The 27,350-nt window shown below is 34.8% G+C and overlaps 1 protein-coding gene across 3 annotated transcripts in view; it reads left to right on the plus strand.

Moving 5' to 3' along the window:
- Positions 1-27,350, plus strand: part of CDH18 (cadherin 18) — a 743,326-nt gene that overhangs the window by 657,942 nt on the left and 58,034 nt on the right. For all 3 annotated transcript variants that reach the window (XM_057709534.1, XM_057709535.1, XM_057709536.1), the window contains one exon: positions 9,194-9,330. In XM_057709534.1, coding sequence (XP_057565517.1) covers positions 9,194-9,330 — 137 coding nt within the window. The remainder of the gene's footprint in view (positions 1-9,193; positions 9,331-27,350) is intronic.

The following is a 27,350-nucleotide window of genomic DNA, read 5'->3' on the forward strand; positions in this document are numbered from 1 at the left end:
TTTGCAAGATCTCCTGTCTTAAAAGGGCCCATTTCTGCACCAGCGTGAAATTACTGAGGGTTTGAATATGGAATTGTCCAATTAGAGGGTTCTAACAGACTACTGGACAAATCTGAGCTGGCACAAGCTTAATTGCAGTTACTCTGCTCTATATCCAGGAGATTACCAGTCCCTTATAGGTAACATCTTATTGATGATTGATCATACAACTTCCTAAGTAGCTTTTAATTTAGATATTATCTTGACACCTAGTTCATGGAGAATGCAGTGAGCTTATAGTGGTGGTCAGGTTATAATGTGCTGTGATCATCATATTAGAGTAGCCCTTGAATCTTCCTCAATATTTCCTCCCACATGCTAACCCTTTTGGCTGCATGTGCCTGCAGATTTGTCCAAAGCATCAGCTAGATGTACCATGGAGTGTCTTTTTATCTTAGATTCAACCCGAGGTCTAAAAAAAAATGGGTGTTAAAAATGAGAATTGTATTACAACTTAATATAAGTTCCAGAACTATAAGTTAAAAATTGCACATTTATTTGTCCTTTTTGCAATGTTTAGATATCTCTCAATGAAAGAGAAATATAAACTAAGCACACATTGTAAAAAAAACATATTTCCTGAATTAGTCTATCAAATTTCAAACATAATATTAAGAATATATATAAAGGATAATATTAGGAATCTATAAAAAAAAAAGAGCTTTATTCTCAACTTTCCAAATGAAAGTTGACTCATGTGCATTGAGTAGGAAATTAAAAATAATTTAGATTTCTGACAGATATCTTTTTTTAGAAATGGACAGCTGTTCATGCTATTTGTGTGGAGACTCTTGTTCTCCATACAACCCTTATTCAGATACCACTGTGTACATACTTTTCCAGAAGAAAGAAAGAAACGAACAAGAAAACATGATTTACTATTTGTTTTGCCACAAAATCAGCCCACATTTTCCAAGAAAGGAAAACAGAGAAAACCTTCCAAAGAGACATTAAAACAAATGATCATTATCTACTGAGGCATATCACTTGACACTCAAGCATAAAATACTTTCACATATTACCTCAATGTATTGTCACAATAAAATTATACTGTAGTTAATATCTCTATTTTGCTAACAAAGAAAGCTCAGAGAGGTGATACATTGCTGAAAGTCACAGAGCTAATAAGTGGTTTATCTGTGATGGACATCACATGTACTCGGTTTCCAAGCCTGTGTTCATTCTCTTACTACTGCTTCATACCATTTCCACCATCTGCTGGATCTATTTTAGAAACAAATTTCCATAGAATTCATTTTTACATTGTGACTAAATAGAGGCCAGGAACTACAATTTATTATAGAGTGAGGAAAATATTGTAGATGTTTTTCAGTGGCCTGAAGAGGTTATTACCTCTATGATATCTGAAAATTGGGAAATTTGTTTTGGGTAAACCCCCCTTGGAATTCTTTTCTTCTGCTAATCTTCAAAAACCAACCTATGCAGAAATGCACTGTGAGTTGAATTTTCCTCACCAACCACCTCTAATCTCTCTCTCAAGCATTCTCTCATTGGTTTAGTTGATGATATGATTAAATCAATATTCATTCCTTATCAAAGAATAGTTTATTTTAAAGTAAGTTCTTACTACTCTAGTGTAACACTGTGTAGGGCTGCTAATACTGACTGGGGCATTAATGTGGGGTGAAGGAGGGAACTTCTGTCTGTATCCTACCTACAATCTCAACAGGAAGCTTCTCTTTTGCTTCCTCCCTTACTAGTCTAATACTAAAATAACAGTGGTCTGAAAAATGCCAGCCCACTTTGGAAACCAGATCTAAGATATCTCTGTCTCTCTCACATCTGAAATTATTAAATTTTATACTTTATAGATAATCTCTAATGCACATCTCTCATTATTCATCCTTCAAGACTGATCACACCCATGTTTTCCCTGAAGCCTTTAATTGCTTTGAATTTTACTCTGACGTCTGATTTTAAACTGTCTGAGCATCAATCAGGATGAGCTCACAAATACTTCCTTTTTCTTTTTTGCCTACTTGTTTCCTGAACTAAATCATGTCTAAATAATTCTCAGGCCTTGCTATTTCCTCTCTTTAAATACCTCTTGTTCTTGTCTTGTACTCCTTCAAATACATATTCTTTGAATGAATGGGTAAATCTTCAAATATTGTCTACTTTAAAAAAAATCATAAATATTTCTTAATTGTTTTAACTAGTTTTAGGGGGGAGCTTTTTTATGTTTGTTTGTTTATTTATGATTGCACTGTGCAGCCATGTGGGATCTTAATTGGACCACCAAGGAATTCTCAGTATTTCTTAATTGATTGTACTGATTTTTAATCTCTTGCACTAACTAGCTTTTTGATATTGAATAAAATTCTCCATCACTCCATGCATGTTTTCTCCTCTATAAAAAAGTGTCTATTAATAGTACCTGTCTCATCCAGTTGTTCTGAGTATGTACTAAAGTAATATTTAGAACACACTTAAAGCACAATATAGTGCACTGTAAGGGCTCCATAAATGTTAGCTTTTATTATCTCATATTAGATTGCTTTTGTAAATAACTTATAAATGTGTATAAGTGTTTTTTCCCAGTCTCACATATCATCTCTGTATAGGTTCATGTTACAGGGGAAAGTAGAATTTTTTAAATTAATTTTTATTGGAGTATGGTTGCTTTACAATCTTGTGTTAGCCTGCACTGCCCGGCAAAATGAATCAGCCATGCACATACAGATATCCCCTCCCTTTTGGACTTCAAGGGGGAAAGTAGAATTTGAAGAATACTTTTAAACATCTTATCCTTATACTCTAGCCTCAATTTACATTGGTTCATTTTTGATAGCTATGAACTAAGATATTAAAAATATTCTCAAAACTCTAATTCCTCAGATTTCATAATCTTAATTTAGAGCCTATGTCATCTAGCCAAATGATTACTTGATTTTTATTTGCTGGGTATATCTAAAAATGTCAAATTAATATTAATGTTTGCAAAAAACCTTTATATATACATAGGTTTGTGACGTATTAAGATGTTCTGTTTACTTTTTGAAGGTTTGTGAAAGGAAATAAATGCACTTTATTATGAAAATATTTTGGAAAGTTACCTACTGAGAATATTTTGTCATTTTTTGAATTTTTTGTTTAATAAGCAGTTTTATGGACCCATATAACTTCTTAATTTTAAATAATTAGCATTGAATTATTCTACAAATAACCCTCCCCCAAATAGTTTTGCATAGGCTCTTTTCTCTCACATTTCTCTTTTCCCCTTCTCTGTGTTTTTATTACTATGGCTAGGCAGAAATCCAAGGGTAGTTAAGCAGAACTATTTAGTTCTACTTGAGTCAAAATGCAATTGCAGCTCCATGAATCAGACTCTTTGGCTCCAAGCATTGCCCTGATATCTAGCCCTTATGTTGCAGATTTCCCAAGAGAGTTAGGTCACAGAGAAAACTAAGAGATAAATGAGTCTGAGGACTCATGCCTCACATTATACCTACCCTTTAAACATAGGTTATGTATTTTTCAAATTCAAATAAAGAAGCATATTTATCCTAAAAGTATTTAACCACCAATACTAGCACAATGTTAGAATGCTCTGTGTGAAGTGCCTGAAAGAGAGGGGATTGTTCTGATAAAGAGAATATACATTTTCAGAGTCTTAATTTAGCTTATAAACAGAGGAAAACCCATTTTCTTCCAGACTGACAGTTGTGAAGTGATCACATTTCTAAAATGGGGCTTGTTCTGCTATATTTCATAGGGGTGTATTGATAACAATGTAATCTGAGCTTTGCTGAGAGTTGCTGCAGGAAACGTTGAGGTTGAATAATATTTTTCAATTTTAGGTCCAACCTCAGAATAAAGGAACCTTTGTTCTTAAACTACCCAAAAAGGGCAAGTGTCTTGAAGACAGTTTACTTTAGATGATATAATAACCAGATTGTCAACTGAGTACATTTTAAAAGATGTTATTCTTTTCATGTGACAAGATTTCTCCTTAGCAATTCAGCCCTCATCCTCCCTCATCTTTGGCATCAGGCCTTTGGGGAAGGATATTATGAGAAATATACCTACCATTTTTTTTTTTTTTTGTGATGTGAACTTTCCAGTTTTTTTGTGATGTGAACTCAAGTCAAAGAAAGTAAATCAGTTTCAGTGCACCATTGCCTAATGCTTTGGGAAAGCCCAGTGACACATCTCTTTACCACTATTCTGTAGTGTCTGAATCTAATGTCTCTCTGAATCAGATTTGCTTTATACCTCAATCTTTTCTCATTTAAATCAATTTTGCATGTTGAATTTTCTTTAATTAACATAGTTACTAGAACAATCCATGCACAAAATGGCCAGTTCCTTGTTTTGATCACACAGTTTCAAGTGATATATTCTGGTTTTGTCAGGTGTTATTGTCACTAAATGAGCTTCTAGATTTCTTGGGATGCTCTATAACCTGGATCTCTGTAGTGCTATTAATTTCTTCTGCCATGTTTGTGCGTGTGTGTCCACAAGTTGTTATAAGGTTTATACCTGATCAATATGTTCTAGATACCCTGTTAACACAGTACACCTATGCAAGGCAAGGGTTGTATTTCATAATACTCTGTTCTAAAAAGTATGATGAAGTTTGTAATATTTCCATCACTTTCCATCACCACAGTCACCTATCTTCTGAGATTCCCTCATGTTAAAATGGAAGAAGTGTCTTTGTTACTGTCGATGGAAATCCCTATATTTGTGCTCTGGAACCCAACCTGTTCACCTTCTCATGAATTTTATCTTTTTAGATATTCCCCTCTTTTTTTTTTGACTGCACCACATGGTACATGGGATCTTACCTCCCCAACCAGGGATGGAACCCACACCCCTTGCATTGAAAGTGCAGAGTCTTAACCACTGGACCACCAGGGAAGTCCCTTCCTGCGCCCCCCCAACCCAAATGATCATTTTCTTCCACAAAGACAGTGTCTAATATTTCCCATGTCAGAAAAAAATTAATTTGTGGAACCCACTTCTCTGATGACATAAGGCAGCATTTTTCTGATCGTCACTTCAGGTACTAGCATCCAACAAAGTGTCACAACTCATAGGCTTCACATATTCACATTCAATATACTTTTGAATCCATCTCAATAAAACTTCCATCCTTGCATATTTTATTGAAATTGCTCTTTTCAAGTTAATCAATGATGTCCATCCTGCCAAATCCAATTCAGCCTTTACTAAACTCACTCAGCTTCTTAACAGAATTCACCTCAGTTGTCCACTTAGAATACTCCTTTGTTGACTTCTGTGCCTCCTCACCCTCCCAGTTTGCCTTCTACTCTGGGCTGTTCCTCTGCTTTTGCAGGTACGTTCCCCTATTCAGATGCTGGACTGCTTTAGACTCAAAAAATTGAGTGCTGTTCTGCTCAATCTTTCCCTTCCTTTTCTCCTACAATTCTCTCCCAGATGAGGTTGTTCCCATTACCTTACATTTAGGCTGATCTATCTCAGGTTTATATTTCCTGTTCATTTACAAGGCACACTTGAACTCTACAAGCTTTTCTAATTTGCTGCTTTTTATTCCATATGTTTATTTAATTGGCATCTAAGACATAACATATCAAAATCATTGATTTCTCCCAAACTGTTTTTCTCCAAAGGGAATTTTTTCCCTAACTCTTTATCCAGCTCCATGAATGGGCTTATCAATTACATGCTAGCAGGGTGAGTCAAAAATTATTCACACTCCAGTTATATTAAAACTTTTGTTAGCCACACTGTCTTATCAGCGCTTTCCGTTCAAGGCTACTGTCTTCCCAGTCACTGCTGTGCAGGTATGAACGTGTCACATTAATTCATTTGTAACTGTGGTGCGAGCAAAAATGGATGCCCCACTTGTGATTTGCACGAAAGAAGAGCAGCGCTGAGTGATTCGTTTTTTGTGGTCTGAGGGTGTACCTGGTGCTGTTATTTACCGAAGACTTTGTGTGTAGTATGGAGAAAGTGTTTTGTCACGAAGAAGTATGTATGAATGGATAGAGAAGTTCAATGCACAGTGGTTGCACAGTGTTAGCCATCGAGAAGGATCTGGATTCACTTCTGATGAAGTGAAGACAGCAGTGCATTCGTGGCTCGCAGCTTAGCCTAAAACATTTTTTAATGAGGGAGTACGAAAGCTTGTTGACAGATGGACAGTGTATTGAAAAGCAAGGAAATTATGACAAAAAATGGTGTATTTGTCTTTTCTAAAAGTTAATTAAAATAAATTCTACAGCCAGAATGCAGATAATTTTTGACTTACCCTTGTAGATCATATACACAGACACAATACAAAAATTGAGTTATTTTTAATTTCTTCTTTTTACTAATGCCACTCCAACAAAAAGATTTATAGGTTGTAGTCAATATATAGCACTATTTTATACACCTCTTTCCATTTCCTTCTATTTTTCAACCTTTGTCCATGATGACATTATTTCTTTTCTGAATTGTTTTCAATGTTCTCCAAGCCAAGATTCAAAGTAGCCACTGTAGAGAACAGTGTGGAGTTTCCTTGCAAAACTAAAAATAGAGTTACCGTATTACCCAGCAATCTCACTACTGGGCATATACCTAGAGAAAACCATAATTCAAAACAACACGTGCACTCCATTGTTAATTGCAGCACTGTTTACATTAGCCAGGACTTGGAAGAAACCTAAATGTCCATCAACAGATGAATGGATAAAAGAGATGTGGTACATATATACAATGGAATATTACTCAGCTGTAAAAAGCAATGAAACTGGGACATTTGTAGAGACATGGATGGACCTGGAGACTGTCATACAGAGTGAAGTGAGTCAGAAAGAGAAAAACAAATACCATATGTTAATGCATGTATATGGAATGTAGAAAAATGGTATAAATCAACTGGTTTGCAAGGCAGAAATAGAGACACAGATGTAGAGAACAAACATTTGGACACCAAGTGGGGAAAGTGGGAGTGGGGATTTGGGGGAATGAATTGGGAGATTGGGGTTGCCATATATACATTACTAATAAGAAAAAAATACCAAATTGTACACTCTTAAAAAAAAAAAAAAAAAAGGAGCCACCATAATTTTTCCAGAGTGTAAATAGATCTATTTCCTTTGTTAAGAATGTTTTCCCATTGCTTTTATTAAAAAATTTTAAAACTCTTCACCATGTGCTACAGGGCTTGCTTGTCCTATGCTGTAGCTGTCCACTCCATTCGTTCTGCCAGCTACATTGAAATATCTATCTGTTTTTAAAGCAAGGGAAATTTTGTCTTTAATTTGGATCTTGGTTCACTATTTTCAGATATTCGTCCTCTTGCCCTTTTCACATAGTTCATCTTTTTTTCTTCATGTGTAGATGAAATGTCACTTAAGCTAAGATTAATGATTAGGGAATAAGTATTAGAGGTTTAAGGAGAAAACACTCTCAAATCATTTTAGGAGTAGTTTGGAACATTTCTAGAACATATGATGATTGTTGACTATATTATTTATTCACATTTATGTTAATTAACTATTGCTGAATAATGTAAAATCCCAAAACGCAGGGTATACACCATATATAACCATGATGTATGTGTCTGCGAGTGCTGAGGATCAGCTGAACTAGGCTGGCTTCTGTGTGCCAGCTCAGCTCATCTCCAGGGCATTCAATCCTGCATCTGCTAGTTTACTAGGTAGCTCTGCTCTAGGATGGGAAGCTGGCAACTCTGTCCTTGGAGCTCATCTTTCTTTTGGAAAGCAGTGGACTAGTCCTGGAATGTTCTTCTTATGGCAGTGGTAGAGCATAAGAGGAAACAAAGTGTCATGAAATCTAGACCCAAATGTGGAACAGGACACCATCACTTTCAACTCATTCTATTGCCAGAGGAAGCTGGAGGCCAAAGCTAATAGAAGAGAGCCCTGCAAAATTACATGAGCTACTGAGGGAAGAAGATTTGTGGTTGGTAACGCAACCTACTTCCTGTTTATTTTCTCATTCTTTGACTAAACAAGGTGCTAGGTGATGGAGACACAATGGTCATTAATTAAAATGTTTTGTTTTCAATTTGTATTTATCTTCAAACCTCAGCTATGATGAAATTCCAAGAGAAATTAATCTCTGACACTTCTTATCCTAAAAACATTGTACATATAGCAATGTGAATTTTCATTAAAGTTTTAATTTTTGTTTCCAATGTACTATGGACTTCACAGAGACAGTTTTTTTTTAACCTTTCCCGTATTAATTACTGTGTTTTTTCTATCTACTACCTACTATTCTATTCGTAGAGTTTAGTGGTTTTTTTTTTTTTAACTTTTTGAATTGGTAATGAATGAAAACTTAAGAACAGAAAGAAATATAATTGATATCAGTTCTATGCAAATATAAAATGGGTAGGCAAATGTTAAGTTCCAAATACAGAAAATGAAAAAACACATTTCAATATTTGAGTATATTAGATTTTGTACCTCCCTTGCTTCAGTTTTATTTTCTTAATTATAGCATTAAGTAAAAGAAGATTTTTATTTTTATTTTTTTAATTAATTAATTTATTTATTTATTATTTTTGGGGGGGTACATCAAGTTCAGTCATTGTTTTTATACACATATCCCCATATTCCCTCCCTCCCTCAACTCCCCCCCACCCTCCCTCGTGTCCCCCCAACCCTCCCCGTCCCAGTCCTCTAAGGCATCTTCCATCCTCGAGTTGAACTCCCTTTGTTATACAACAACTTCCCACTGGCTATCTATTTTACAGTTGGTAGTGTATATATGTCTGTGCTACTCTCTCGCTTTGTCTAAAGCTTCCCCTTCACCCCCTGCCCCCCCAAACCTTGAGTTCTCCAGTCCATTCTCTGCATCTGCATCCTTGTTCTTGTCACTGAGTTCATCAGTACCATTTTTAGATTCCGTATATGTGAGTTAGCATACAATATTTGTCCTTCTCTTTCTGACTTACTTCACTCTGTATGACAGACTCTAGGTCTATCCACCTCATTACATATAGCTCCATCTCATCCCTTTTTATAGCTGAGTAATATTCCATTGTATATATATGCCACATCTTCTTTATCCATTCATCTGTTAATGGGCATTTAGGTTGCTTCCATGTCCTGGCTACTGTAAATAGTGCTGCAGTAAACATTATGGTACATTAAGTAAAAGAAGATTTATCCAATTTTTTTTTCTCTAGATACTTCATCAACTACAATGCTGAAGATGAGAGATTTTTCAACATTGATGCCAACACTGGAACCATTAAGACTACCAAGATTCTTGATAGAGAAGAAACTCCATGGTACAACATCACAGTTGCTGCTTCAGAAAATGGTAAACTTCATTACCTTATGTACCATAGGGAAGATGTCACTTGTACATGAAGAATTATGCTGAGATTTTCTCTGGAGCCGGGCCTTCAGCATTTTTATTTTTTTATGCCATGATCTAGCAGAGTGAACAGAATGTAGTAGATACAATTACTCATTGTCAGATGTAGTGAATAAATCTTATACTTTTTCTTTACTTTAATCCCCTCATGGTGGTGGAAAATTGGCATCACAGAACACGTAGTCTGCATCACTGAGTCAAAATATTTGGTTCTCTCCTTAATTGTGAGACTTGCTTTGTCATGTACTTATGCCTTACTTAAGTAGAAGAATACTTCATATGCAGTGGAGCAGTTTAGGAAAATAAAGAGAAGAAAAGAAAATCTAACATTTTACTTAAATAATTTTGTCAATTTAACACCCTTCCTCAAGCTCCAATTTACACTTAGAAATTTTATAGTAAAAGAATAACTCTTGGAATTTCAACAGGCAGGTCTAAGTCCTTTTGAGAGAAATGCATGATATACAACTAAGGAGGCATTGTTCCATCCTTATCTAGAACATTACATTGTGCTAAACACTTAAGGTGGTTTTATTTTTAAAGCATAAGTATTAACAATCATCTCTGAGTTCAAAAAGATGTACATACCTGTGTTCGAATGAAATTAGAATAAAGCTGTTGGAAAATGGATCTACTGTCAAGAAAATGAAGTATTTTTTTACATGGTGAAAAATTATCCAAATGTACAAACTGCCCCAAGTTTAGTATTATATATACTATACTAAATATTCAATAGTACTATTTAAATAGTAAATGTTTAGTATAGTATAGCCAACTTACATATACATTTCCAAAGATTTCAACAAATTCATGAGAGAACTATAAATATTAAAATTTAGGAATACTTCATATTAGAAAATAGTGCTATGTAAGTTGAAATTATGCTCTCTCTTTTGCCCTCAGAAGGTATAAGAAATTTTTAAAATACTAAAGCTTCATTTAGAAATAATTTACATACCATAGAATTCACCTCTTTAAGGTGTATAATTTAATGACTTTTAGTAATTCAGAACTGTGTGTCAATTGCCACAATTGGCTTTAGAATATATGTGTTACTTCAGAAAGAAATCCTGTCCCCTTTTGTCATCACCCTCTAATCCCCCTTCCTCATGCCTCAACCCAAGAAGCCACTAATCTAGTTTCTGTTTCTATAGATGTCTTAGTCTGTTTAGGGGACTATAACAAAATATCATAAACTGAGTGACTTAAACAGCAAACATTAATATCTCACAGTCCTGAGGGCTGGAGGTCCAAGATCAAGGGGCCAACAGATTTGGTGTCTGGTGAGAACCCACTTCCTGTTTCATAGATGGCTGTCTTCTAGTGGTGTACACACCTGGTGCAAGGGCAAGGAATCTCTCTGGAGTCTCTTTTGTAAGGGCACTAATCTCACTCGTGAGTGTTGTGCTCAGGAATGTTGCAGACACATAAACATTCATTCTATAGCAATAGATTTGCCTTTTATTGACATTCAATATAAAAGCATCATATAACATGTGGTCCTTTGGGACTGGCTTATTTTACTCAGCATGATATTTTCAAAGTTCATTTACATTGTAGCATGTATCAGTATTTCCTTCTTTCTTATTGCTAAAGTATTTTCCATTATATGGATACACTACATTTTATTTAACCATCCATCACTTAATGTATGTTAGGATTTTTCCACTTTTTGCTAATTTGAAGAATACTGTTATGCACATTAATATGAATGTTTCCATGTGGATGAGTTTTTGTTTCTCTTGGGTATATATCTAGGAGTGGGATTGCGGGGTCATATAGAAACTGTATATTTAAATCTTTGATTAACTGCCAGACTGTTTTCCAAAGTGATCTTTTTATTGACGCCATAGTTTTGCCTTTTCCAGAATGTCATATAGTTGGAATCATACAGCATATAGCCTTTCAGATTGGCTTCTTTCACTTAGTAATATGGATTGAAGTTTCCTCCATGTCTTTTCATGTCTTGATAGCTCATTTCTTTTTGCATATTCACAGCAGCACTATATGAGGGTTCCAATTACTCTATATTATTACCAATTATTATTATTATTACATATTGATTATAACCATTCTAGTGGGTGTGGGGTAATAGCTCATTTTGTTTTTTGCACTAGTATAATGTCCTTTATTACAAATCAGTAATTAAACTACTCCAGTCTTTTCTATTCTACCTGAATTTTTCATGTTTTGCATCTCAAAAATCAACTCAAGTGGTTTCCATTTAATTTTTTCAACATAATATTTCTCTTTGAAAATAAGCATTCACTAATTACTTTTAAGTGAGTGTTATAAAGAATACATGAGTGGATTCATTTGTTATTCTGGTTAATTTTTATTTTCAAAATAACCAGACTAGGTCTAGAATTGCATGTTCTTAGTCACCCAAGGACAATAAAATAACTGCCAAATGATCACGGTTCATTTAAACTTAGTTTTAAAATAAAGGAATAAATGAATCAATATAGGAAGGAAGAGGTGATGAGAACATTGAAAGGTGTCAAAAAATATTGTGTAGTTCTTGGGAACAGCTCCATGTATAGAAGATGGAAGAGAAGTTTGCCTAGAGAGAATGATATTTGCTTATCAGAAACAATAGGGACTTATTTTGAAATAGCATCAAGTTCAACTCCACAGGTATTTTGATCAGAAGCCGTACTTTACATTGCTTCTAAATCTTACCTCAGCCCAAATAATATTTGCATCACGTAGAAGTTAATTTATAAATATACGTGAGTTCAAGTATATCATAAAGATTATATTATTTGCAAACATTACCAAAGGAAATGCTCATTTTTACTAAAGTAACATCTTTTTTTTTCCCGTTAGTAAAAGGTATATAAATTTACTATTTATATACCTTTTAATCCACAAAGAAATTTTACGGGATAAGTACTACTACGTATATATATATTTTTAAGCTATTTATTGGAATATAATTGCTTTGCACTCTTGTACCAGCTTTTGAGGTACACCAAAGTGAATCAGCTGTATTTATACATATATTCCCATATCCCCTCCCTCCCACTCTCCCTGTCCTGGCCCTCTAAGGCATCACCCATCATCAAGTTGATCTCCCTTTGTTTTACAGCAACTTCCAACTAGCTATCTATTTTACAATTGGTAGCATATATATGTCTATGCTACTCCCTCACTTCCTCCCAGCTTTCCCTTCTACCTGCGCCCCCCCAACCCCATGTCCTCCAGTCCATTCTCTGCATCTGCATCCTTATTCTTGCCCTGTCACTGGGTTCACCAGTACCATTTTTTTTTTTTTTTTAGATTATGTATATATGAGTTAGCATACAGTATTTGTTTCTCTCTTTCTGGCTTCCTTCACTCTGTATGACAGACTCTAGGTCTATCCACCTCATTATATATAGCTCCATTTCATTCCTTTTTATGGCTGAGTAATATTCCATTATATATATATATATGTCACATCTTCTTTATCCATTCATCTGTTGATGGGCATTTAGGTTGCTTCCATGTCCTGGCTATTGTAAATAGTGCTGCAATGAACATTATGGTACATGTTTCTTTTTGGATTATGGTTTTCTCTGGGTATATGCCCAGTAGTGGGATTACTGGGTCATATGGTTGTTCTATCTTTAGATTTTTAAGGAACCTCCAAACTGTTTTCCATAGTGGCTGTACCAACTTACATTCCCACCAATAGTGCAGGAGAGTTCGCTTTTCTCAACATCCTTTCCAACATTTATTGTTTCTAGATGTTTTGATGATGGTCATTCTGACCGGTGTGAGGTGATACCTCATTGTGGCTTTGACGTGCATTTCTCTAATGATTAGTGATGTTAAGCATCTTTTTATATGTTTGTTGGCCTTTGTATGTCTTCTTTGGAGAAATGTCTATTTAGGTCTTCTGCCCATTTGTGGATTGGGTTATTTGCTTTCTTGGCATTAAGCTACATGAGCTTCTTGTATATTTTGGAGATTAATCATTTGTCCATTGCTTTGTTGGCAAATATTTTCTCCCATTCTGAGGGTTGTCTTCTTGTCTTGTTTATGGATTCTTTCGCTGTGCAAAAGCTTTTCAGTTTCATGAGGTCCCGTTTCTTTATTCTTGATTTTATTTCTATTATTCTAGGAGGTGGGTCAAAAAGGATCTTGCTTTGATGTATGTCACAGAGTGTTCTGCCTCTAGGAGTTTTATAGTGTCTGGCCTTACATTTAGGTCTTTCATCCAGTTTGAGTTTATTTTTGTATATGGTGTTAGGAAGTGTTCTAATTTCATTCTTTTACATATAGCTGTCCAATTTTCCCAGCACCACTTATTGAAGAGGCTGTCTTTTTTTCATTGTATATTCTTGCCTCCTTTGTCAAGGATAAGGTGCCCATATGTGCTTGGGTTTACCTCTGAGTTCTCTATTCTGTTCCACTGATCTTCCTTTCTGTTTTTGTGCCAGTACCATACTGTCTTGATCACTGTGGCCTCGTAGTATAGTTTGAAGTCAGGAAGCCTAATTCTACCAACTCCATCTTTCCTTCTCAAGATTGCTTTGGCTATTTGGGGTCTTTTGCGTTTCCATACAAATCGTAAGATTTCTTGTTCTAGTTCTGTGAAAAATGCCATTGGTAATTTGATTGGCATTGCATTGAATCTGTAAATTGCTTTGGGTAGTACAGTCATTTTCACAATATTGATTTTTCCAATCCAAGAACATCGTATGTCTCTCCACTGTTTGTATCATCTTTGATTTCTTTCACCAGTGTCTTATAGTTTTCTTCATACAGGTCTTTTGCCTCCTTAGGCAGGTTTATTCCTAGGTATTTTATTCTTCTTATTGCAGTGGTAAATGGGAGAGTTTCCTTAATTTCTCTTTCTGCTTTTTCATTGTTAGTGTATAGGAATGCAAGAGATTTCTGTGTATTAATTTAGTATCCTGCTACTTTACTAAATTCATTGATTAGTGCTAAAGTAACATCTTAAGTATGTATTTACTAAGTTCTTTTCTTTCTTTTTTTATTTTTTTTTTACTGTTTGCTAGTATTTCATATGCGAAATGAGTTAATACACATCTACTAAGTAAAACAGTGCAGTAAATCATAATATCCTGAATTTTATAGATGGTAATAAAGAAGCCTTAGAGACACCTCAATGAGCATTACTAAAATATAATTTAATCCTAATCATAAACAGGTATATGGAAAGAATGAGCACTAGTTAAGATTTTATAGCCATATTGGGAGACTGTGTTTAGAAAAGCTCACATTCACTTACTGATTGCTTGGCCTAAGTGCCTATTAGAGTTGGGAGCTATTCCACGTACAATTGTTTGTAAGTGTTAACTTCAACATGAGTCATGCCATCAAAGTATTTTCTGGTATATTCTATTTTGGATACTTTTTCAACAGGATTTTTTAAAAGGTTTTATTATTTTAGTGTCTTATTGTTTTATTTATTATTCAATTTTCTAGCAAAATTGAAAGGAATTCCCATTTATCCTCTGCACCTTCACATGCTTAGCTTGTCCACCATCAACACCCCCCCACCAGGGTGATGCATTTGTTATAATTGATGAACCTACACTGACACATCATACTCAACCAACATCTATAGTTTATTTTGGGGTTAACTCGGAGTGTTCTGTGGTTTGGACAAATGTGTAATGGCACTTACTCATCATTATAGTATCATACAGAATATTTTGACACATTAAAATTCTTCTGTGCTCTACCTGTTCTTGTCTCCCCATCCCTACCCATGGTAACCACTGATCTTTTTATTGGCTCCATAGTTTTGCCTTTTTCAGAATGTCATATAGGTGGAGTCATACAGTATATAGCCTTTCGGGTTGACTTCTTTCACTTAGTAATACGTATTGAAGAGTGCTCCATGTCTTTTCATGTCTTGATAGTTCATTCTTTTTTGCACTCAATAATATTCCATTGTCGGCATGTACCACAGTTTGTTTTTCCACTCATCTACTGAAGAACATCTTGGTTGTTTCCAAATTTTGGCAATGATGAAATAAAGCTGCTATAAACAACCATTTGTAGGTTTTTGTGTGGACAGAAGTTTTCAACTTCTTTGGGGAAATACCAAAATTTGCAATCCCTGGATCATATGAAAGTTTTATAAGAAATTGACAAAAGGTCTTATGAAGCAGCTGTGACATTTTGAATACTACCCATCAGACATGAATGAATGAGTTCCCATGGCTCCACATCCTAACCAGCAGTTGGGGTTGTCAGTATTCCCTGGATTGAGGCCACACTGATAGATATATAGAGTGGTATCTTGTTTTAATTTGCATTTTCCTGATGACATATATGTGGAAATGCTTTTCATATGGTTATTTGCCGTGTGTGTTTTCTTTGGTGAAGTATCTATTAAGGTCTCTGGCCCATGTTTTAATCAGGTAGTTTGTTTTCTTAATGTTTAATTTTAAGAGTTCTTTGTGTGTTTTGGATAACTAATTTATTCGATGTGTCTTTTGCAAATATTTGCTCCCAGTATGTGTCTTATCTTCTCATTCTATTGACGTTGTCTTTCAAGAGCAGAGATCGGATTTTCTAAAATCTTAATGTAACAGTTTTGAGAGGACTGTTGTTCTATGGAATTACAATTACGAGTTAATGTTTTAAAATACTTATTTAGCCTGCCTATGGGTTTGTGCAAATAAGAGAAAGATTCTTCCTCTGGGCAGATAAAGGAATGCACTAGGATTTAAGAGAGTACAAGAACTCTTATTCTCTGTGCAAAGGAATACAAAAGCAAAAACAAAATGTTGGCCCTTCCTTCAGGTGACCAGGCCTCATGCGAGGGGACCAGTGTGAAAGTTGAGGATGTCACAGCTGAATTGGACATCCTTTGAAAATTCAGGTAGGGCCTAGATGCAATGCATTTGTTAATTACATGATGTTTGGCTCTGCCTTCTTTCATCCTGGGGTCTACTTCAAAGTAGCTGCTATTTGCACTTATACGGTATACTTTACAGCCGTGGCATCCTCACAAAAATCCCTGTGAAATAGAGAAGACAGATATTATTCTTATTATATAGAAGAGGAAAGTGAGACATACAAAATTTGAACCTAAATATTTTGGTTCCTAGATCTGTGCTCATTCTAATAAAGTGGCCCTCTGTGGCAGCTGATATACATTGACCCTTAGTACTGGTCAGGTATTTTAACTGATTGACGTTCATTCTATTGCTTATTTTTAAAATTCATTCTGTGATGTAAGAGTATTTTCACAGCTTTAAATAATATACTAAAATTCGGATAAATTCAAAGTGTTGTCTTTGGTCAGAGGAATAGAGAGTGGTATCTTATCACTTATCTCAGTTCTTGGGGAAGAGTACTTTCTAAATAAATGCCTGTGGCACATTTCTGTTACAGGTAACAATGTAATCCATAATAGAACTATTTGGTAACTTCTATTAGTTTTCTAGTGATATGTAACAAATAATCATATGATTTCTGTAGATCAGAAGTCTCGGAGGGTTCAACTGGGTTCTCTGCTTTCAATCTGGAAAGACTGAAGTCCTGTGTCAGCTGGGCTGGGCTCTTATCTGAGGGCTCCAGGGAGGAATCTGATTTCCTGCTCACTCTCCTTGTTGGCAGAATCCACTTCTTTGAGGATGTAGGTGTGAGAGCTTCATTTTCTTTTTCTGATTGTTAGCTGGGGCAACTCTCTCCTCTTAGAAGCTGCCTGCATTCCTTTACTTTCCTCAAACAATCAACAGTATGTCAAGTCCTTCATGCGCTTGAATTTCCTGAATCTTAATTTTCTCTTCTGCTATCATCTAGAGAAAGTCTCTGCTTTCAGTGATATTCAACTGATTGGGTCAGGCCCACCCAAATAATCTTTGTATTTTAAGGTTACCTGACTTGGGACTTTAATTGCAAAAAAATTACTGCAAAATTCCTTCATAACAGTACCCAGATTAGTGTTTAGTTGAATAACAAAGGGACAGAAGTCTTGTGCTGGTGTCTTTAGAATTTGGCCTACCAAGACCTTAAAACATCTGTAAAATTGGGGGGAATTATTTTTTATAGAATAATAAATATTCTTTCAAACTTGTATGCCGTGGCTTATTTTTCTTTTTATATGACTTCTTAGTAAAATAATGGCACTAGTAGGCACTCAATAAGTAGTTCTTAATATATTTTTTCAAGTGACTAGCTCTCATCTCCCTCCATTTCCTTGTTAATGCCTCAGCTGAGAATAATGTATATTTTTATTGTAACTGCTTTTCAGAAATTGCCAACATGTTCATCACTTACTAATAGCTAAATCCAATGAATATTTTTCATTTCTTATCTCCCCTTATTTCTTTGTGATATTTGGCTGTATTAGTATCATTCCTCTTGGAATGTTCTACTTCCTTGGCTACCGTTCCAGTACTTTGGTATGGGGATACTTTACTATCTCAGTCCTAAAGTGTACATTAACTGACTCGCTCAGAATGTATTAATAAGTGACACTTGCTAGTTAGTGTAATAGTTTAGGCACTAATGATATTGAGGGTATTATTTTCTCTTTGAGGAATGTAGGAGTGTAATGTCAAAGACAAGGTAAGCAAATAATTGCATTATGGATAAGCACTGTGGTGATAAGTTTTTTAGGGACTAAAGACATGTGAAAACATGGTGGCTTAATCTCTCTAAGAGGACCAGTGAAGATTTCGTAGAGAGGATAATGTATGGATTCAGCCTTAGGATGAAAGATGTGTAAAGGTTAGCCTGCATTCTGCTGTCAACTATACCTGAAGTATTCAGGGTTCTACAGAGGAACAGAACCAATAGGATTCAGAATGAATAAGGCGATTTATTTTGAGGAATTGGCTTATGTTAGCTCATGCAGTATGCAGGCTGGCAAGCCTAAAATTCTTAGATCCTATGTACTAGGTCACATCTTAAAGCCAGAACCAGGGAGAGCCAATGCCTCAAAGTCCATCAGGCAGGAGAATTCTCTCTTATTTGAGCAAAGGTCAGCCTTTGGTTCTATTCGGGTCTTCAACTGATTGGATGAAGCCACTCACATAATGGGGAACAACCTGCTTTACTTGGTCCCCCAATTTCAATGTTAATCTTATCTAAAGACAACCTCACATAATGCACAGAATAATGTTTGACCAAATATCTGGGCCACCATGAATTAGAAACTGGTTGTGACCCAGTATCCTGGGTTTTATCAGGCCCTCTAGGTGATTCTCATGCATGCTAATGTTTGAGAACCACTGACCTATGGGACTCTAAAGTAAATTAAGTTTAAGAAACATTGTTTTTAATAATAATTTGATTTATATTATGGTTCTGTTTAGTACTACTCTCATGGGCACACACACACACATGGACTCATGTACATACACGTCTTGATTGCCTGAAACAAACTTCATATAGGACATATGTGGCTTTTCTTTAAATATTTGGCCCTCTGTTCTCAGCTTAATCCTTTAAAAATGTATATCACACTTTTATCAAACAGGCCACGTTCTTTCAATAATTTTATAATCCTTTTATCTCTCAAAGCCCTCTTCTCATTTTCTTCTGTTTTACAAATAGCTATTTTCTTTCAAGAACTGTTTCAAATGTCACAACACCTGTGCAATTTTTCTCAGTGTCTCAGGAAAATTCTACATCTCTTTTCCTTCTATACGCTAACCTTATGTGGGCCTTAGAATAATGCTCATCACGTATTAGTTTTAAATACAGCACATCGCATTTTATTGTAATATTTTTCTCCTCTACTGCATTGTGGACATCTCAAGTCTAAGGATCAGGCTGATTTTGTCTTTGTTTGTCAGAGTATTCCCAAATTCTTAGTGAATTTCCTGATGCATAGACCTGGGTTAATAAAATTTTGTTAAATTCATGAATATTCTTTGCCCTCCTTTCTCCACTGACCTTAATTACCCAACAATTTCATCATTCACTACACATTGCAGTGATCACTGTGTATTTCCCATTTTACCCAAAATATTCTATTTCTTCTTGTTCTGTGCATTGAATGTGAGAATGTATTCTATCTGATCAATACACCAAAATGGGACTCTCTTATATTAATTGCTTGCATGATAGTTGTACCTCCAAAGGAGTCAAAGTCAGGGAGCTGCTTATTTATTCATACTCCTAATGAGTCCAAAAGGTTCTGCTGTCTCCAGAGTTCACAATTTAAACAACTACGGCAGCAACAACTACATGTTTTGTGCCTTGATATGGAGATTTACTTTAGCTCCCTGTTTCACTTTTTCTCTCAGATTCACTACATAAATCAAGTCCAGAAACCAAAGTGTACATGTTCTTTATTCATTGAATCTCTCTAGTTATCCCCCTCAATTCTCATGCAAACATATTCTAAGATTAGGATCCACAAATTTCAAATTTGGTCCAATTGTTAACTGCAGGGGGTGGAAATTAAATTTAGATTTTATGAACTCATTCCTTGTTGCCTTTTAATCTGGAATTAATTTTTGTTAGCAGCTGCAGCTAACAATATAAAACCCTTTTCCTGAAGAGTGGGTGGTTTTAAGTCCCCTGGGCTTCTGCACATTCTTTTGTTATTGTCAGTGTGCTTATTTTGATACATAAAATTTGTCTTCCACAATGTGTTCATATTAGCAATTTCCCTTAGCACACAAATGTTCCAAATGGACCCTTTTTTCTTAGCACACAAAGGGAATAACACACAAAGAAATTGACATTGCTTTTAACCAATGGTCAAAAGTAATACGATAAAATACTTTTCTGAAGTTTTGATTTGTACATGCATGGGATGGGCCAATGTATTAATCACCTATAGCCATATGACAGATTACTTCAAAATATCAAAAAATAATTCCATTTTTTCTAAGATTTAAAATAAATTTATTGGTTCATTTACCTGCATATTTCATAGGTGGACTGAGCTTTAGGCTTACTTTGATCAGGTCTCTATCTCCATTTCTCTGTGATTTTTCCTTTTCTGCATTCCTTTTTATCTCATATTTTGTTTTAATGTTGCTATATTATAGTAACAAGCATCTAGTACTATGTTAACTTTTAGTGTATTAACAGGATAGATGCCATCTTAAGTTGGTACGCACTCAACCTCATTCACATCCAGGGTGAGATAAATTGTTACTTTGGAGAATCATTAAAAACATTGCTCCAGTTAAGTCATTTATGAACGAATCTCCATGCACTGTCATTAAAAATCATATTTAATACATGAAACGTGCCCATAATTTTATTACATAGTGTGGCAAAATGTATGGGATTGTCCGCATTGGCTCAGGACCTTCAAGGTTCGTATTTTTATCTTCACTTGCAGTCAATCTCATTCAAACCTCTTGGACTCTACACATGAGGGGGAGTTTGATCAGACAATTATAATAATCTAATACATTCTATTTTTGTCATTGTTTACTGAATATATCGGCACACAGAGGGATTACTAATTGCACTGTCCCAATCTCAGTATCAAATTCTAAAAGAATTAGGACACATTTGTTCATTCAAAAGAAATTCAAGTAACTCAAGCCATTATATAGTCCCACTGAATATGTCTTTCATAGTTTTCCTCCCTCCACAATTTTTCAATACTTCTTCCAATGTCTTTACATGCATCAGATAATCTTGTTTCTCTAATGACATAAAATAAGGCCAATCAGAAAAGTGTCCACATTTTGCTTCTATGGCATCTACCAACCTAACTAGTACAATGGGCAATAATCCCCATAAATCTGGCTTCTGTCAGGTTACTGTGAGTGAAATTTCCAGGCCACGGACACTTATGGCTAACCTTCCTATGTGTGTCCTAATCCTGTCCTTCCTTGCTCACTCTAAGACATTGCACTGTTAATTTCTCCTCTTTCCTGTGTCTTTATTTTTCTTTATCTGATAGATAATTCCCCTGTCCTCAAAAATAGGCTTTGTTTTCCATCAGAAAACAAAATCAACTCAAGTAAACAAAACCTGAAAACCTACCTTGATCTAGTGTTTCCCTTGAGATACAGCTCTATTATTTCATTCCCTTGACTGAAAAACTCCTTCAAAGAACTGCTTATATTCACAGCCTGCCTTTTCTCTTCTCTCAGGCTCTTTAAACCTCACTCTAGAAAGATTCTTATCTTTATCACTTCACCAAAATTACTCTTGTCCGTCATACTGCAAAATCCAAAGAATAATTCTCATGCCTCCATTTGCTCAAACAATTGGCAACATCTGGTACAACTGACAACTCCTTTAAGAAACATGTTCTTTCTTTAGCTAAAGGAAACAACATTCTTATTCTTTTGTCGGTTCTTCTTTCTCAGTGTGCTGCCTTAGTTCCTCCCAATCTCTTCATTCACTGAATTGTGGTGCATCCTGATTTTCAGTCCTCAGTCCTTTTTTGAGTTATTGCCCAAGTAATCTCATTCAATCTAATGGACTCCTGTAACATCTACATATCAATAATTCTAGAATTTAAATGTGTAACAGCTTGGTCACTTTTTCCCTGAATACCACATTAGCCACCCTAATATCTCCTCTCACAGGTCTCAAACTCAATATGATCCAAGTAAATCTTTTCCTCAAAATCCAATTTCCCTGTAAATCTCCTCCAGAGACCTTATGCATCACAACAACAATCGTCATAGTCTTCAGATCACTGTGTAAGTCACCCAGAGTCATATTTGACACTTGTTTTTCTGTCACGCTGCACATCCAATTCATCAGGCACTTCTGTCAGCTATGCTTTAAAAAATACCCATGAGTCAACCACTTCTACCCATTTCTATCACTCCCACCCCTGTCTAAACAACCATCACTCCCCACTGGAGTATTGCAGTAGCTTTCTAACTAGTCTTTAGGACTTAACCCTTGCCTTCTTTAATCTGCCATAATGTTCCTTTTAAATCATAAGTAATACCATGTAGTTATTTTTTTTTCAGTAAGATAAAATACTCATAAAGAAATTAAGGCTCCAAACCATGACAGTCATATGGGGTGAACCAAGATACACACACACACACAGACACACACACATTCACACTCACATCATGTCAAAAAAAGAATAAAGGTAGGTCATGTCTTCTGTTTTCACTTTAGTTCTGGGTAGAGGGAGTGAAAATGTGAAAATGTTACTTATCAGAAACTGTGTATGTGACACTTCTTACGTGTCATTTCAGATCACCTTGGCCTCAGTGACTCTTTGACAAGTGTGAAATATTTTCAAACAACTAAATTTGAGGAGGTTAAGATTGTTACTTTGAAAGTTCTTAGAGAGAAAGAAAATTATCTCAAAAGGAAGGTTAAAGATTCAATAAGGGATGATGATGAAGAATATGGTATACATGAAGACACTGACTCTGTAATAACATAAAATATCAAATTTAACTGATTAACAAAACCACAAGCATCATCATCACCATAACTTACAGGCATAAAGTTGTGAGACTAGATTATAATTAAAGCATTAAAATTTATTACAATGTTTGGGAAGAAAGTAAAGATGCCTATTGGTTTTAGATTGTCCAGAGTTACACAAGCATATTAACATTTCTATATTTAAAAAATAAAAGAAATTTAGCATGCAGATTTAGAAGGAGAGGGGAAATATAGCAAGAATAAAACAATCTCCTGGAAAGTAACATCACAAAGTATTAAAAACAGAAAAATTAGTACAAATCTGAAGCACATAATAAAGCAGTAAAAAATATATGTTAACAACCAAAGTGACATACATGAGATAAACAACATTACCATACTGGAGTGAAATAAGAAAAAAATCATGTTTATGCTACTCATAATAGGCACATGATGAGCTATAAAATATAGAAAGTTTTAAAATAATAGAATACAATAAAAATAAACAATTCTAACCAAAAGAAATCTGACATAACTGTTTTAGTATCAGACAAAATATACTTTAAAACAAAAAGCAATCATGATGATAAGAAAGTCACCCAATATGAACATGTAGTATGTATCACGAGAGATGGAACCATTTGGAACCTGTATACACCTAATAAAATATATTCAAAATAAACAAAATCATAATCACAGAGGAAAATGGCAAAAGCTCTCTCTCAGAAACATTTTATTAAGCAGACGAAAAAGTCAGGAATGATAAAAGTATTTCAAAGAACAAAAGAAAAACACTTAAAATGCTTGATGTTTAACCACACACACGTGTGTATATATGTGTGTGTGTGTATATATATATAGCAGTACACAAAGAATACATATTTTCAAACACATAAAGCAAAATATGCTAACATTGATGACATATTAAACCACGTAGCAATTTTGAAAAAGAAATATTTTGATACAAGTTGCGTCCTTTGAAAACCATACAAGGGCTTCCTAGGTGGCGCAGTGATTAAGAATCCGCCTGCCAATGCAGGGGACACAGGTTCGTTTCCTGCTCCAGGAAGATCCCACATGCCACGGAGCAACTAAGCCCGTGTGCCAAACAAACAAACAAACAAACAAAAAATAAAATAGAAAATGAAAACCATACAAGATGGGGTTATTTGTAGGCCAGTAGGGAGAATGGACAGACATTTCAACAAACAGTGGAAAACAGAGATATGTCTTCTGGCTCTGATAAATGAAAGTACACTTATTTATCTACCTAACAACCATAAAAATAAGCATTTCCCGTTTGTGGAAGATAAAAATTAAACTTGAAATGAATTGTAGGATAACATGACTATGATTTTGGAATAGAGAAAGTTTTATAAAAATACAAATTGTAAAAGCTTTCAAGGAAGACACTGATAAATAAAACTATGGAAATTGTGCTTAGTTGGGAATTAGAACATAATTTGAAATAATGAAAGAAGATGTGTGTATGTGTGTGTATATACACATATATCTATATTAACATATGGATAAATTAAAATAATTGGGCCAGCTATTATTTTTTTAGGCTCTTTATTGGAATATAATTGCTTTACACTCTTGTACCAGTTTTTGAGGTACACCAAAGTCAATCAGCTGTATTTATACACATATCCCCATATTCCCTCCCTCCCGCGACTCCCCCCCCCACCCTCCCCATCCTGGCCCTCTAAGGTATCATCCATCATTGAGTTGATCTCCCTTTGTTATATAGCAACTTCCCACTGGCTATCTATTTTACAGTTGGTAGTATATATATGTCTATGCTACTCTCTCACTTCGTCCCAGCTTCCCCTTCGCCCTGGACCAGCTATTTTTAATAGGTATTACAATAGATACTAAATATATTGATATCTTAAGTATATAGCCAGTTTAAATAATAAAATGAACATGAATTTGAGAGTCACCCACCTCGAAGAAATGAGCTTTACATGCACCTCACTGTGACATTCCTCTCCATTCCAGCCAGAGCTCATCAATATTGAATTTTCTATTATCTGTTCCTTTATTTTCCTTATAGTTTTACCAAATACAGTTTGGCTATTTATCAATACTTGTGTCTATAACTACATCATTATATTTATTGAATCATGGGCATTGTAACTATAAATGCCTAATATGGGCGCTTTCTGTGAATTTCTTTTTTCAGTGCTATGTTTTAAAGATTCATCCGTGTAGAGAAGTACAGCAAAAATGTATTCATTTTCACTATGATGAGAAAATAAAACTATCTTAATTAATGCATACAACTTCCAATGGCTTTGGGTTGTTTTCTGTTTTTTATAGCTTCAGTTATTGTTAATATTGCTGATATAACATCTTATACATGCTTTTTATTGCAAATGTGAAAAACTTCTCTGTGTATATACTTAACTGCACATACCAAGAGCATATATTTCTAGAAGTAATCTCAAATGTTTTTCAAAAAAAGAATGTTTATGTTTTTAATAAATATGTAACTATAGTCAATGACTGACTCAAAAATTAGTCTGTATTTTAATATGTGAGCAGATCTCTTAACCAATAGATGCCATTTTATGCAGAAAAATTCCACTCTAAAGTGTTTGCATTCAGTTTTAAAATTACATTAACTGTCCTAAGTCTCACCTTTATCGGTACTTGAAATTGTAAAGATTTAAAGGTTATGGAAAAGATGTTTTAATATTTTGTGTATGAATCTGGGCACATTTTAGATATGTTTAATAGATGTAGACTGCTCTGGCTTTTTTGTTTTCATTATATATATTTCTCCATTTTTACTTCTATCTTCATGAAGTGTATTAATTTATATCTAATTAATTATCATTGTATTATCAATAAAGTCCTTACATTATCTTAGTGGGCAGTAATGCATAATATTTAAGAATACTAAATCTTAAGTAAAGCAGGCTCTAGTGAGATTCTGTTTCTATTCACTATAAGAAGTTGGAACTTGGAGAAATTATTTAACAAAAATTATTACATATTTTCTTATCTGTAACAAAGGATTACAGTAAGGATCAAGTGAAGTATCTTCACCCAGTATCTGGCACATGGTGTCATAATGAATGTCAGCTCTTATCATTATCATAAATACGACTGAACTATAGCCTAAATTAATGTCAGTCATTACTTGGTACATCCTCATCGGGCTTAGGGACAAAATTACATTTTGGGGATCACCAGAAAGTAGCACACAGATGAAAAAGTTGGAAATACATTTTTATAAATTATTATATATAATGACAAAATATTCTAGCCCCTATGTCAACATTTAGAAAATAATTTTACAATTGGGGCCCTGTTAAAATACATTCATTAAATTCTCTTAACTGTGATTGATTTTGTATAAAACTCAGTTGATGCCCACAATCAACTGTATGCCAGTAATTAGAATAGGATTCTGTCTAGGATGTATGAGCATTCTATTCTCCTTAACTAAGGGATTAAAAAAGAAAAGGATAATAACCCTCAGAAAGGGAGAAAATATTTGCAAATGAATTAACAGACAAAGGATTAATCCCCAAAATATATAAATAGTTCATCCAGCTCAATATCAAAAAAACAAACAACCCAATCAAAAAATGGGCAGAAGACCTACATAGGCATTTCTCCAAAGAAAACATACGGATGGCCAAGAGGCACATGAAAAACTGCTCAACATCACTAATTATTAGAGAAATGCTAATCAAAACTATAATGAGGTATCACCTCACACCCGTTAGAATGGGCATCATCAGAAAATCTACCAACAGTAAATGCTGGAGAGGGTGTGGAGAAAAGGGAACGCTCTTGCACCATTGGTGGGAATGTAAATTGGTACAGCCACTATGGAGAACAGTATGGAGGTTCCTTGCAAAACTAAAAATAGAGTCATCATATGACCCAGCCATCCCACTACTGGGCATATACCCAGAGAACACCATAATTCAAAAAGACACATGCACTCTAATGTTCATTGCAGCACTGTTTACAATAGCCAGGACATGGAAGCAACCTAAATGTCCATCAACAGATGAATGGATAAAGAAGATGTGCTACATATATACAATGGAATATTACTGAGCCATAAAAAGCAAAGAAACTGGGACATTTGTGAAGACATGGATGGACCTAGAGACTGTCCTACAGAGTGAAGTGAGTCAGAAAGAGAAAAACAAATATCATATATTAAAACATATATGTGGAATATAGAAAAATGGTACAAATGAACTGATTTGCAAGGCAGAAATAGAGACACAGATGTAGAGAACAAACATTTGGACACAAAGTGGGGAAAGTGGGGAGAGTTGGGGGGAGGAATGAATTGGGAGATTGGGATTGCCATATATACATAACTAAAAAGAAAAATATATCAAATTGTACACTTTAAATATATGCAGTTTATTTTATGTCAAAAAAAAGAGAAAAGGGCAATATTGAGATGTACTAAAATGTACAGATCTCCTTACATTTCAATAGATTTTCAAAGGCACACTTCCATGTTATCACATCCCTATCAAGGTACAGGACATTTCCGATCCCTCAGAGTGGTTCTCCCCCAATTCCCTTACCCTTCATTCTTCAAAGTTAACAATATTGTGATTTTTCTGTGACTTTAAATTTATACAATTTCATATAAATGGAATCACAAAGTGTATAAGATTTGG

This window comes from Hippopotamus amphibius, chromosome 15, assembly GCF_030028045.1.
Source record: "Hippopotamus amphibius kiboko isolate mHipAmp2 chromosome 15, mHipAmp2.hap2, whole genome shotgun sequence".
Lineage (NCBI taxonomy): Eukaryota > Metazoa > Chordata > Mammalia > Artiodactyla > Hippopotamidae > Hippopotamus > Hippopotamus amphibius.